At 38.7% G+C, this 14,644-nt stretch overlaps 2 protein-coding genes across 4 annotated transcripts in view; one reads left to right on the plus strand and one right to left on the minus strand.

The window, feature by feature from the left end:
* Positions 1-532: 532 nt before the first annotated feature.
* Positions 533-7,700, plus strand: DIMT1 (DIM1 rRNA methyltransferase and ribosome maturation factor). The gene is made up of 12 exons (XM_005531832.3): positions 533-749; positions 887-960; positions 1,371-1,457; positions 1,847-1,908; positions 2,019-2,112; positions 2,207-2,256; positions 3,119-3,242; positions 3,359-3,451; positions 4,161-4,225; positions 4,515-4,578; positions 5,085-5,191; positions 5,926-7,700. Exons 1-12 carry the CDS (start codon positions 695-697, stop codon positions 5,966-5,968), a joined length of 918 nt encoding a protein of 305 aa, XP_005531889.1. The 5' UTR covers positions 533-694; the 3' UTR covers positions 5,969-7,700.
* Positions 7,701-7,828: 128 nt separating this feature from the next.
* Positions 7,829-14,644, minus strand: part of KIF2A (kinesin family member 2A) — a 57,724-nt gene continuing 50,908 nt past the window's right edge. For all 3 annotated transcript variants that reach the window (XM_005531835.3, XM_005531834.3, XM_088054073.1), the window contains exons 18-20: positions 13,514-13,615; positions 11,419-11,554; positions 7,829-9,597 (exon numbers count right to left, since the gene is read on the minus strand). In XM_005531835.3, coding sequence (XP_005531892.1) covers positions 9,512-9,597; positions 11,419-11,554; positions 13,514-13,615 — 324 coding nt within the window. In that variant the 3' untranslated portion in view covers positions 7,829-9,511. The remainder of the gene's footprint in view (positions 9,598-11,418; positions 11,555-13,513; positions 13,616-14,644) is intronic.

The following is a 14,644-nucleotide window of genomic DNA, read 5'->3' on the forward strand; positions in this document are numbered from 1 at the left end:
GAATGACTGCACCGGCACTGCGACTCCGGGCCATGAGCACATGGCACTTTGTGTAGTCAGGGGTTAAAGCGCCGCCTTGTCTTATCGGCAGAAATTGATGAGGGTCGCCCTGCAAATTCTTTGTTTCTTTCTTTTATTTATTTCTCTCCTTTTTTTCATTCTTTTAATTAATTCTTTTCTTTCTATCTCTCTCTCATCCTTTCGTCTTTCCCCCTCTTCCATTCATCTCTCATTTTCTCTTTTCCTTACCACACTGCCTATTAACCCTAAAACCCACCGTGTGCTTACGGACTAGGTCAAGCACACCCATTTTTACGCCGTGTGTCATTTACTAATAAACCGCGGAAAGCTTTTGTGGACCCGCTGACTTTTGTCGTGCCTGTTGACCGCGCTCACTTGGGCCTCACGGCTGCTCCCATCCCCCGAAGGGCGGGACGGACCCGCCGCTCCCGGGACGAGCGAGCCCGTCGTGCCGCCGCGGTCCGCCTGCCCGCCAGGGGGCGCTGCCCCGCCCGCGCGGCACGTGGGGCGGCTCGCCAGCCGCAGTACCGCCGGCACGTGGGGCACAGGGCTGGGGCGAGCCGAGCGGGGCCGATCCCGACCGAGAGGGGCCCAGCCCGACCGAGAGGGGCCGAGCCGAGCCGAGCCGGACCGGGCCGAGGGGGTCTGAAGGGATCCAAGCGGAGCCGCCGCCATGCCCAAGGCGCGGGCCGGGAAGCGGCCGGAGCGCCGGGACGGCCGCGCCGGCGGTGAGTGTGGACCGGAGCGGACAGGGGCGGGTGGGCAGGATCCCAGGAGCGGAGGCCGGCGCTCGCACCCGAGCGGGGACCGGCGGGGTGCCGGCGGATCGAAGCTGCTGACGGTAACACGCCGGTCTCTGCCCTAGGCATCGTCTTCAACACCGGGGCCGGACAGCACATCCTGAAGAACCCCCTCGTGGTGAACAGCATCATCGATAAGGTGGGAGCGGCGGCGGGGCCGGGACCTGCGGGGAAAGCGCGGCCGTGCGGGGCCCTCTCTCTGCCTCCGGCCTTCCCCGGGCAGCGGGGGGACCTGCTGCTGAACCGCGGCTAGTGCCATCATCGGCCTCTGTGTGTTTTGCCACCTGTGTGTGTGCCTTTGTGTTTGTTTTTCTCTTAACGTGGCTGCTCGCTGGTTCTTTACGCGTGGCCAGCGATGTGGCGCAAACCAGCGCCAGGACGTTCTTGTCCTCCCCGTTTCCCACTCGTCCCTTTCTAAACGACACTCACGCTCCCTTGATACCCAGTTCCAACTTCTTACTGTGTAAAAAGCGCTTACGTTCATTCAAAAGTCAAATGATTGCACGAAATCGATGCTAGGGATGCACTCAAAATGCTCTTTGTCCCTAGGCTGCCCTGCGCCGAACAGATGTTATTCTGGAAGTGGGCCCGGGAACTGGAAACCTGACAGTAAAGATGCTGGAGAAAGTCAAAAAAGTAAGTGCAAATTCTCTCACGTACATCTCCTTTCCAGGCTCTGACTATGCTGTGGCTTAGACTATGGCAAACAGAAGGGTCTTCATAGGCATGGTGCACATAAGTAGAATTACTCCATTGATATTTTATTATTTATTTATTTGAATAATCCCAATGTTTTTTTAGCTGATCACGTAAATTCTGTGTTGTTTTATCAAACTGCATTGCTGTTTCCATTGATGTGATAAAAGCTTGTGTGTATCTAGAGAGGGAGGAAGGTGCGTAGCCTAATAGGGGTTTTTAAAGGATTCTTTAAACCCATAGCAACAGATGGGGATTTTAGCAACAGGGTTGGGGTTTTTTATGATTAAATTTCACATAGAAGTTGCAAATATATACTTTTTCTCCAGGTTATTGCATGTGAAATTGACCCTAGACTTGTTGGTGAACTTCAGAAGAGAGTCCAGGGCACGTAAGTATAAATTATGGAAACAGGGAGAGCTTAAAGCAGTGGAGCTACTTTGGTGCAAATTTTGGCAACCTGCTTATATGAGGATAACCTCAATGTATCTTTTTCCCCAGGTGTCTAGCAAACAAACTTGAAATCAAGGTTGGAGATATCTTGAAAACAGACTTACCCTTCTTTGATGCATGTGTGGCTAACTTGCCTTACCAGGTATGGGCCAAGAAACATAGCATACAACATAAAAAAATATTTAAAAATGCTAATTTCTCAGAAATTATACTAACATGATTAATTTTTTCCTCAGATTTCTTCACCTTTTGTTTTCAAGTTATTGCTTCATAGACCTTTTTTCAGGTATGTGGAAGAATAGAGCTCTGGATTACCTGGGGGGAAGGACTATTTTAAAAACTATTTAGTTTTAAAAATATTTTCAAATCCAGTATTTTTTTAATTGATAAAATAGCAGTTTGAAGGATCAGAGCGGCATGAAATTTTTTCTATAATACACAGCTATTTCCAGGGACATAGGTAGTGCTTGGAAATTAAGTTTATGTTGGTGTATTGAGCATGAGGAGAAAATTTAAACTTGGCAACAGTGAGTACCCAGCAGATAAAACCAGGAGTTATGCCTCCTTAGTATTACAACTAAGTATTGTTCTAGGGATAAGAAGGGCATTATTGCATTTCAGTGCATTTCATTTACCTTCCTACCTAAGTTAGGCTGTAAAGGGTAGAATCAATGCCAAGTCACTTTCATTTGGTCTGATCTAAATATTTAACTGCCCTGTCTGTGTGTCAGACATCAGTATGTCAGCAGCTCTTGATTTCTTTCAGAGGAATGTTGGTAACATTGCTGGTGAATTTTTGGGAAGATTGTATTTGAAGGATTCAGCATAGAAGTACTAAAAATTATTTATGTTACAATCAGGCAACTCTGAGACTAGACTGTCTCTTTGACTGTCTCTGATCCATTTAGCAGTATAAATAATCAAGTTATGTAACAGCGTTAAGGAGACTTAGATGGCTTCACCAAGTTCTGTGATGGGTTTTTTTCAACACACTTTTTTTCAACAACTAATTACGGCAGAGTTATTTATTATGAACTTTTACTCTTCTAAGTACTAAGGCAGACTGTGTGTTTTCCAAGTGTGTTAGTTGTCTTCTGGCATAAAAGTTAATTACTTAGAATTGATTTTCTCATTTCTGTTACTCTCAGGTGCGCAATCCTTATGTTTCAAAGGGAATTTGCACTTCGTTTGGTTGCAAAACCAGGAAGTAAACTGTACTGCAGACTCTCTGTTAACACTCAGTTATTGGCTCGAGTGGACCATCTGATGAAGGTACGTCATTCTTCATGTAGGTAACTCAGCTATCAAACACAGAAGTACAGTGGTGCAAGGGATATGAGAAGTTTGCTGCTTATTCACACAGCTGCTTGACTGCTCTTAACTAACAGGTTGGAAAGAACAACTTCAGGCCTCCCCCCAAAGTTGAATCCAGTGTTGTCAGAATAGAGCCAAAGAACCCACCACCACCTATCAACTTCCAGGTGAGCAGAGTATACTCAACATAACATGCTAGTAATAATAATTAATTTAATTTTTCTTTCCACTTACTACTCAATTCCATGTGCAGATTCTAGTACAAACTACCAATTATTCATTGGAGTTTCCAAAATGCTTATTTCTATGCTGATCAGACTTGTGTTAAGACATTAACAGAACATGCCACCATCAACAGGGTGCAGCTTTGTGTACGGTATTTCTTATAAGACCAGGGTCAATTGGGTACCTGCTAGTAATAATGTCCCTTTCATCATCGTTTATGTCTCCCAGAGATGCTTCTGGTTGATGATTTTGCAGGCTTTGATCAAGGGAATGTATGAGATTTATCTTCAGATGAGTGTGTGTGTGTAATTACTGAAGAGTATTCTTAATTTTAAAACACGTCAAGACCATTTCAGCCATGCCCAAGGTTAGCCAGATTTTCTTAAAGTATCTGCCTTCTCTGCACGTAATAGCACCTAGGCACGAAAAAGTACATTTCAAAGGGTTTGGGGAGTAAACTATTTTCTCCTCCATTCATATTGCTTTGTCCAAGATACAGCTGGGTTTGTGCTGTTTAGAAGGATATTTTCATTAAGGATTTTCCTTTGTGTTCAGTATTGTTCTGAGGTTGCCAGTAGACTGTTATTTTTTGTAGCAGCTTTTAGTAGTTTTCTATGTCACTTTGTAAAATTCTGAAATTTTTAATTTCAGGAGTGGGATGGTCTGGTAAGGATAGCCTTTGTTAGGAAAAACAAGACACTCTCTGCAGCATTTAAGTAAGTAATTTCTATCAAAGGAAATATTTTTTGAAGTTTGAAAGCCTATCCAGTTAACCATTTATTTTGTGCAAATGCATAGCAGTTTTACACAGCCAGTGTGTAAAGTGTAAATGGTGGAAGATTTATACTGATGTCACAAGCTTTTTTTTGTTAGAAGAAAACTAGTCAGCTGTTTAAAAAGAACAGTTCTGTGTAATCTCTACACTTTTTGTAGTAGACATTAACAACCAATCAAGTGAACAATAGTTACATCTCTGTTTTTATGCTAAACATGTATTTCTTTCAGATCAAGTGCTGTAGAGCAGTTGCTGGATCATAATTACCGAATTCATTGTTCTTTACATAATACAGTAAGTTCCTTCTTAATCTATTACATTCTATTTCTGTATGTGACCTACATACTGACTTTTTTATAAGAATCAAAAAATTTTGAAAACATTGAAAAGCTTAACGTATCAAAGGTTTTCCAAGAGAGCTTAGAGGTGGGAGGAACCTTCCTTTTTTCTTAGAGAATCTAAAAGGATCATTAAATCATAGTGAAAAACTTAAAATCAAGTATGTTATTACAATATTGTCCATATATGTATGTCTGAAGGTCTTTTACTAATTTAATAATTAGTCTGCTTTTCAATACTGTTGTGATTCATATGTAATGAATGATTGAGATACAATGAATGAACTGAGATACAAAAATTCAGATACAATAGAATAATAAAATAATCCATAGTAGAAAAAATATAACTTTATCACTTGAATAAAGAACTGTTCTAAGAGCAGGAAAGAATTAGATTATTTAAATGAACATTTTTCTGGGTTATGAGTAGAAAATAATTTCTATCTCATTTTTCATTGACAGGAAATCCCTGAAAACTTCAAAATTGCAGAGAAAATACAGACAGTTCTAAAAGATACAGGTTACTCTGAAAAACGAGCCCGTTCAATGGATATAGATGATTTCATTCGGTATTCTTTTTTTTTTTTTTTCTCTTTATGCCTTCCTTTTAAGCTTCTTTAAATTCTGTCTGCATCTGTACCTCTGTAGCACAGATTATTATTGGGTTGCACAGGAATAGTAGAGTTTCCCTCTCAGTACCAGACTCTCCTTGCTTCCAGTCCTGAACATGAGCAAACAATTAAGGCCTACTGATATATTTTAAATGCTGTTTATAATATTGTGGAGCAACTAGGTAAGGATCCGTGTTTCAGGTTTTTGTGTACTAGACCTTTCTGTGTCTCCTTTTAAAATGGCCATAATGTAAATTGGTTATTAAAATTTCCCTAGAGTCTTACACAGCCTTCCTGTGCCTTGAGGATAAGGCCACGTATAGCATAATTTTAAACATGAATAATTGACGTCTGTATTCCGCTCTTACTTATGGTGGCATCATGAATCCTCTCATAATTTAACATGAAAGTTCCTAGCTGTTTCTCATTTGGAGAACTAAGACAGGTAATGCTCTCTGAAGAAACATAATGAACATGGTAGCATCCAACATAAGGAACTGCATTGAAAATAAACCTGCATCTCTAAAATGGCAAATTTGCTAATAACTTCTGGTTTCAGATTTGTAAAAGTTCTTTCTTTGCTTTTGATCAGTGATGACTGCTTTCATGCTGTTTTCTTTGCACATGTTAAAAATGCCTCAAGCTGAAGTTTAAATGGCCAGAATTGTAATACACATATTTCACTCTTTCAGATTGCTACATGGCTTCAACTCAGAAGGCATCCATTTTTCATAGATACTGCTAGAAGAATGAAAGATGAAAGATGCTGTATTTTTTCACCAAAGTTTTACCCAAGCCAGAGTCAGTGCAATACAACAAGCTCCTCATAAAAGCAATGAACAGAACACGGCATATATGCTTGGACTCAAAATGTTAGATGGGGTTTTATCACATACAGAAGGCAAGAAGCTGCTGCTCAGTATTTTAAAAGCAGTAAATTCTTTCAGAGCTAAAGTGAGGTGCTGGACTACCTCATGACTGTGTTTTTCTACATATATCCAAAACATGGATTGAGGATAATTGACATCTGTGTTCTCCGATCGTGGGCTTCACGTGCATTCATGCACGATACTCAACAGAACAACTCATAAGGGGTCTGGACAACAAAAAGAAAGTCGTAGTAATTCCTTTTTTTTTTGTATCAGTCATTTATGTGTTTGTTTTAAAATATATTTAAACACTTCCTTTTGATTTGAGATGCCTGTCTCTCTCATCCCTCTGGTACTCCAAGCCTGTCAGTAATCTGCATCTCAGAGAGAATCCCAGTGTTTCTCAGAAAAGAATTTACTTTATGGGATTGATATCATTTACAGAAGTGCCTTTACCTTCTCCTCCACTTTAGGAACTGGAAAAAAACTACCAATGGGCCAGGACTCATAAACACAGACAGCAGGGTTGGGTTTTTGTTAACTAAATTAAACCAGCTATTTTTTACGGTAACTACTCCACTGTTAGGGGAGGAAATAGCCCTCAGTGAAATTTAGAGCAATGCATGCAAATTAGCAAAACCTCCTCTAATAAAAACTTTGTATACATCATTGAATCGTTAAGGTTGGAAAAGATGTCCCAAGACTTGAATTCAACTAGCAGCCCCATTGACATCCCATTTTTTAAAAGTCATTGATTCAGAAGCATGTATAGAAATAGGCACTCAAATTTACAGGCATCTTGAAGTATTGACATCCTGAAGCAATTGCTTCAATTCTGCAAAAATTCAATTTGCACATTTATTTCAGTTTTAAGAATTTGGTAATTCTAGTGCTGCTTCACTTCATGCAGAACCTAATGATGAGTTAATTAAATAGGAATATGGTTGGACTAACACAGAAGGAACAAGTGCTGAAGATGTGTCATACTTCCTTAATGTTTTTGTTTTACTGGAGAGGAATCAAGGATAAGCTTGCTTGAACCCTGTTCATGTAATTATGGCAATGGGCTGCAGAAATTCAAGTGCCACAACCAGCACTATCAATTTTTCTTGATTCTAACTGCTTTGGTATCAGTGTAGATTTGACTTAATGCAGGCTCTGGCACAAGGACTCGCAGTAGACAGAGTTTCCGATTGCATGTGCTACATGACAGAACACATGTAATTTACAGGGCTTTGTAAAAACGTGCTGAAAGCTAACTGTCCTTCGTATTCTTTTCGGACCTGCAGTAAGCTACAGCCTGGTTGTGGTGCTAGGTTTGCATGGACGAAGAGTATGGAAGCCGCTGTTAATCCTGTAGCATGCCTCAGTCTTCAGAAGCTTTATAAGAAGTAATTATTGTCTAGGGCAGCTTCAGAGAAAACCTGTGATATACAATAACCTGTACTTTCACCTGCTAACAGAAGCTATTGCTTTCTATTCCACTGTTTTTTTCTTTTCGCTGTGATGGTGATGATCTTAAAAATGTTCAGAAATAGGTGTGATGTTTCTTTAAGATCTGCTGCAAAACTAAAGTTAGGACAGGGGTCTGGGAAACTTCTTTCTATATAACAAACTTGTAGAGAAGAGTTGGCTTAATTTTGAAATCAGAGGCCTTTTCAAAAACGTAACTGATGTGCTTACAAATTTAAACCCTTCTCAAAGCATAACAAATTCTCAGATGTAATTCATTTATTAGCTTAATTTATTAAACACATTATGTAAAATCTACATTGTTTCAGTTTTCATGTTTACACACAGGAAGATTTTTTATTTGTAACCATGATGCAACAAGAGCTTCCCATAGCCTACCTTTCTATGGGAGATAAAAACATTAAACACTACAAGAAATTCTGGCTCATTTTAAGTCTTTTCATTGCCTTCCCCATATTTCCCCCCACCAGGCCTGACACGAACAAACAGGCTTTTGTTGCTAAAGTACACTGTTAAACATTTCCAAGGGAAAGTCTGCTGACACAAACTCCTGGAAAGGGGGAGAACTCCTATAGAGGTCTGCAGTTCTTCATTTGACAACAAGTTCTTAAATGACAGGTCAATCTTTTTGGGACACTGAATTGCAAAAATAACTTGAGTGCCACCACCTAAAAAGTGCTGATACACATGGCGCCATTTGTGAGAATTCAGGTACTTGTGGGATTTCTATTAGCACTAGGTAGAGGTATTGTGCAAAATCGTCAAATGATGCAATTTCACCCCACTTTTCAGCTGCTGGCACTGTACAAAGGGAAAAATAGGTATTAGCTACTTCTTAAAGCAACAGAACTACTCAAGCTACCTGCAAAACTACAGTTAATGTACATGTAACTTTGTCATGCATCAAAATCCAAGCTTTTAAAACAGTATGTGAAAGGCCAGTATGGACATATTTATCCCCAAAGTTTGATAGTTAACTTATCCATACATAGCATTATCACACCATACCACATATCATATTATCTGCATTATCCTAAGATACAACTCTCCTCAGTACTTAAAACATTACCCTTTGATATACATCAACTAGTTTATATTTTTGTGGGTTTTTGTTGATTTGTTGTTTTTTTTGGTTTTTTTTTAAATTGTTACAGATAAAATGTTAGAATTATATAACCATTCTTTATGGTATTCAAACAAAACAAGATTCCAGATTTTTGTAAGAAAAATGGAATGTCCAGCTGTTTGTCCACTCTTAACAGCTTGCAGTTCCTCTTTAAAATGATATGGCACATCCTGTGAAATGAAACTAGCCACCAAAAAATAAGTCTTCTTAAAGCACATCAAGAATGTACACACACTAAAGTAATTTATATTGACAAATAAGGAATGTATTTTTTTAAGGCTGTGCTTCAGAAAGAGGATGTTTAGGGTTAAGTAGCCTTCATCAAGGCACAGAATTGGAAGAGTTAAGCACAGCTGTCTGTGTGGAAGAGAAGTTACGTAAAACCACTAGTGAGGTGTGCATGCACGCCACAATTTTAAACTGCACAGCTGGTCTTTGTCATAAAACTGAACATGGTCAGAAGGAAGTGCTGTGACTTTTTAATGGCCACAGTTTCATGAAAAATATGGCAAGTATTTCCAAACATTTCACTATTTGAATAAATGAAATATTTAAAACAAAGTGCTTCACAGATCTGAACCCTGCATGGTTGTGCTGTCTGGTCTAGAAGCATTTTGTTAGACATCATAGGAGCATTTCACATAAAACTGAAAATGTCATTCAGGTGAATAAGAAACAGGACATTTCCACAAACATTTCTAACATTATGACACTTTCAAGTAGTTGAGTTCTCTCGGTCACTAGGTTTTGTAACAAATGTGTGCTACAGCAGTACAGGTTCGTGAATTCCTTCCGCAGCAGAGGCCCTTTTCAAAGGGCACGTGGTCTTTTCGGGTTGATCTGTTTACTGGCCTGTTCTTCTTCTTGCAGAGCTGCCCGGAAAGATTTCACTTTGTCTTTAAGGAAAAAACAAAAGAATGAGTACTGATGTGCCTGTGCTGAACAGATCTTGAAACTAAGCCCCAATTTTCCACATGCCAGCCCTAACAAATTACAAAGAACATTCCTCCACAAAAATAGCTGACACTACAAGCTACAAGAGGATTGAGCTAAAGTTGTATCCAAAACTATACAAACAAGTTACTTAGCAACTTAGTCTCTTCTTGGATACTTCTGTCTCTAGGCAGGATAGGTTTGCAAACTGCACAACTGTATTCCCAACATGTAAACGGTTCACACTTCCATTCTACTTCTGTCTTAGAGAGTCTGGGGAGATACATGCCACCTATATCCTTTTCCTTCCCACCACCTTCCAAACCACTCTTAGGGACATACATAATCATATTTAGTGTACAGTCTGCTATTTCTGTACATTCTAAAACTCAGAAGAGTAAACTAGCCCCCTCTGTTTTCTTGATGAAATGTGAAAATGAATGTGAAAAATATTTGTGAGTAAGTTTTGGAACTTACTCACTGTAAATGGTTAAATGCATTGTTCACTGGTTTCATTGTAATTCAGTAAGAATGGGAGAAATCTAATGAAGGAAGTGTGGCATCCTCATTTTTTCTACTCCTGTCCCTTCCATTCCCCAGGAACAGGGAGAAGGAGACCAAAATGATGGCAAAAATATGCCAGTCCCAAAGTGATAGCAGTAAAGGCTGACTATTGGCAGCCATGAGCAGAATACAGACGATAGGAAGACAGCATTTTTGACTTTGTATGTGCTACCTCCTGTAAAACTACAGTTGTATTAAGGTTGCTGTAAGGATCCAAGGTCTCAGCATTTTATGTCCAGTAGCCTTTTCAAAAACACTATCAGTATCTGCTAAGTTTTTGAAGAACAAGTAGTCACCTAAACTGCATTTTTTCACTGCCGGTGTATCAAATTTGCATTTTCTGAAGAGAAAGCCATCGTCCATAAAACTAAAGGAAACTCCAACTCCTAGCAAAAGTGTAACTGGCATGCTCAGGAGGCAAGCAGGCCACATCTTATCTGCTTGTTGTATTACGAGCAGATAGTTGGACTGAGTAAAAAGTGAGATTTTAACTTACTTAAGTTTTTTAACATAGATCAAGAAAACTTTTCCATCAGCCCCCAAACCCACCCTTGAGCTTCTGCCAGCATAGTAGTATGTCTCCTGGAATCTAAAGAGTTAACAAAAACATGAAAAGGAAAATTTATCTCCAGGATGTACCCAACTGACATGTTGATTTTAGAAGACAAGTGGAAGAGTTAATTTTGAGCACTAAGAATTAGCTGCAGTTTGTTTTTCAGCAAAGACAGGCTGACAAAATTCAAACAAAGGCTGTTGAAAATAAAAGTAAACTAACAACTAAAATACTCAGAGCTTGATGGCACTCTTGAACACAGTCTTAAAAATGGCAGCAGGCTCCCTGCTACACTACATAACACAATAGCAGGGACTGGCAGTTCCTACTACTTTTTCCTCATAGCATAGCATTCTGTTCTTTTTCATACAGTTGGTTTGGATTTTCATACCTTCCTTTAGTGTTTTGGAAAAAAAGAAAAGTTGCAAGACTGAATTTGTACTTCCTCAAGGTAAAACATAGACTCTTCCTTTATGTTAGGATGAACAGATCATAGATGTGAACTTTTTCCTAGACTGCAGAATAAATGTTCCTTCCACTGAAGGCCAGCATAAGACGGGGAAAAAAGACTCTAGAATATAACTACTTTTTTCTTCCTCCCTGTTTTTACTGCAAGTCTCCATGGATATGCTAATAATGCACAGAGAAATTATTAAAAGCAACTTACCTCTAAGTTCGGTCAGAATATCAATTTTTTGCTCTAGAATTGCTTCAAGTTGGGTAGCATAAGAATCCACATCATAGTCTACTTCTTCAGTCATCTCAAGAAGCAGTTTTTCAACTTCCAACCATCTAATAGATTCCTAGATAAAAGTTCAAAAATACATCAGCAAAGTGTCAAGACAAAGAGCTTATTAAGACCTTTTTGCACAATGACCACAAATTTTACTGTCTAGTCACCTCAATAAAACAGACTGCAATCCAAAAATGAAACTTTATTCCTAATTCAGCAAAACTGCATTTTTTCTACATTATTTTTTAATTTCAGTGGTCACATCACCCCAGCTACCCAGTTCTCTTCAGATTCAGAACATTAGATGTTTGTAAAGCTGAGAAATTTAGGGAACAGATCTTTGTCATATTTGTGTCCCCTTAGACAAGAGTCAAACTTTAAAGTCAGGCTTTAAGTATGGGCTGCTTACCACTATATAATCACACAGCCAATATTACATTCCAAGAGCCAAGATAATTTAGCCCTGTTTTGAGAGAAGCCGTATAAAAGGATACCTATTTTAAACTCACTATTATATGATCTAAATCCACACACAGAAATACAATAAAGGCTGGTTAAAGAAGCTCATCTTTGCACTCTGAACATTACAAAGAATTAGAGGGAAAAAAGGCTTGTAGCAAAGAAGAATGCTAGGAGTTTAAATGTTACATAACCATGTAACATTGTGATCGAAGAACTGAGGCCATTGGAAATGCTTTGGTTTAAAGAAAAGAAAGCAGCTGACACTTCTAGGATGATGACATACTAAGATGAAGTCTTTCCCTCTGTGCTCCATAGCCCAAGCAAAACTGAAAATGTAGTTCAAACCCCTTGCCTGTTTTTTGGCTTTCAGGAGAGACGGAACTTACACTAGGGTAAGATTCATCTCATCTCATAACCTTGTACATTGAAGACAAAGACTCCTGAACATGCAAAGTTAGTTGCATTGATGTATTTTAGCCATTTTTGTTAGGAAAGGATGCTGTGTATCAGCAGCTTTCAGGAGAACGCTGACAGAAGATGACTGGTACAGCTGTTGGATTTTGTATTGGTGCAGCCCACCTACATACACAGCGTAAACTCACAAGCCATGCCATGAAGGAAGGGACCTGAGGCTTGGACACATTTCCTCGCAGGGACTGCCAGAAGGAGCAGTAATCTCCAGCAAAAGGCCAGATAGACACGAAGAGGCAATTACATCTTAAACTAATGAAGCCTGTCTCTCCAGAAGCCACATTAGAACATAGCCACAGCATATGGCACGACTTTCACACTTCTGGCTAATGCTCCATAATAACAAGATCTCTACATCCACTGTAAGATGTTTTATTCAGCGTCTTGCTTTATTATGAACACACATCAATATTCTACTAAGCTAGACACCTAATCTGAGGAGATAATGTGTATTCCCTACAGGTTTGATGGTCTGCTGTTCTCTAGGAACAGGTGTGCCAGACGGTTTGCCTAAAGGCTTTAAGGTTATGAACACAAGCAATCCACATTTCCTTCTGATAACAAATAATTCATATTGCCACGATTTTGTGAGTGTAAAAGGTTCCATAGCACTGACCAGAATTGCATGGACAGTATTCCTTCCAAAAGCCCTGACTAACACTGAGTGAAATCTTCACATAGCTGTAACATGGAAGCAAACAGGCAGTTTGAAATACGTGTGTATTCTGGATATCAGAGGATGTCACAAAAGGATACGGAGATTCAGGCAAAATATTTGGAGGGAGATGACCAAACAGAAATTGTGCTGACAGAGATGTAACTATTAATTACCAGCCCAGCAAAAGAAAATTTTACTATATTTCTGGAGTGACAGAGAAATGTACTTCACTTTAATAATCAGAACTAAGATCCTAGACTGTAATCTATTCCTATTTGTTTGATACAATCAGCAGAACATAATAAATCAGTTTCGGAATTTTGGACAGACAGAATGGCTACAGGTCAAATGCTCCTCCATCTTCAAGAGTATGCACTTTCATTGGGAAAACCTGAATTCCTGAATTAGGATAAAACAAAGTGGAGCTCCATTTTTTACCTGGAAGACAGTCCTGTGGTCTTCTACTACTTGCTCTTCCATTTCTACCATTTGAGACACAGCTTCATGGAAACTAAACAACTGTGGAGAAACTTCTTCTTCCTAAAACAATAGTTAACCTTGTTAGCCTGAAAAGAACTGTGGCTACAGAAAAATGTTCAATTTCCAAAACATGGAAAAAAAAATGCAGAAGGCAAAACCTGTGAAAAATAGAATTTAATACTTCTAAGAAATATTAAGAAATGTTCAGGAATTAATAGAAGGGGCAATAAATTAAAAATATTTACAGAGTTAAATTTAATTAATATTCACCAAAAATTTCCAGTCATTAATCCTAGCAAATACTGGAAATCAGAATATTCCACATAAAAATAACAAGTTAAAATAATCAGAAGTCTCAAGGGAAGAATTACAATTCCTAATAGATATAAATAAAATAAATAATAAATAATAATAATAAATAAATAATTTTTAATGCCCACAGAAAACTTTGGGTTTCTGTCAGGGCTTTTTGTTGGGCATGCTGCAACAGACAGGAAAAAAAATTCAAAAAAAAGAGAACAGCAATTACATTCAAAACGTTCCAGGAAATCAAAATTAAATTAAACTTTTGGAAAAAAGAAGTTAAATAAATGTGAAGGGAGAAATCTAAAATGTACATAGTGATTGATAAATTAGAAGAATGCACCCATGGATTTACAAACTGGGACAAAGAAGGCTTCTTTAGAAATGAATAGTCAACAATAGAAGAGGAAAATACTGTAGGCTGTAATTAATGTTTAGCAAGACAATGTAGCTCCTTAGACATATTTTTTAAAACATTAAGTAAGGCTTAAATTCATTTAACATGAGCAATGAACAACAGACATGATAGGATATCTGGCTGGAAGGAACATCCAATGGGAAGCTCTAGGAATCATTACCTGGGAAAAAAAATTGTTTACTAAAGTGAAATACAGTGCAGATAGCACAAAGAGATGTTTGCCAAGACTGAAAGTCTTGTGAAAAATGTTAGGATTGTAAGGATTTTTCCTTTCTATTTTTCATAGGCATTTTCACAAACAGAGTTTTAACTCCTTGTGAATATTTAAGGACCAGGACTAAAGCTGATCATCAACAATGAGAGAGAAT

Source organism: Pseudopodoces humilis, chromosome 4, assembly GCF_049639895.1.
Source record: "Pseudopodoces humilis isolate 2021_Gansu_Grassland_sample_001 chromosome 4, ASM4963989v1, whole genome shotgun sequence".
In the NCBI taxonomy this organism is placed as follows: Eukaryota; Metazoa; Chordata; class Aves; order Passeriformes; family Paridae; genus Pseudopodoces; species Pseudopodoces humilis.

Coding starts and splice junctions, on each gene's coding strand:
- DIMT1 (XM_005531832.3), top strand. CDS start 695: ATGCCCAAGGCGCGGGCCGGGAAGCGGCCGGAGCGCCGGGACGGCCGC. Junction 961..1,370: donor TGAACAGCATCATCGATAAG/GTGGGAGCGGCG, acceptor CTTTGTCCCTAG/GCTGCCCTGCGCCGAACAGA. Junction 1,909..2,018: donor CAGAAGAGAGTCCAGGGCAC/GTAAGTATAAAT, acceptor CTTTTTCCCCAG/GTGTCTAGCAAACAAACTTG.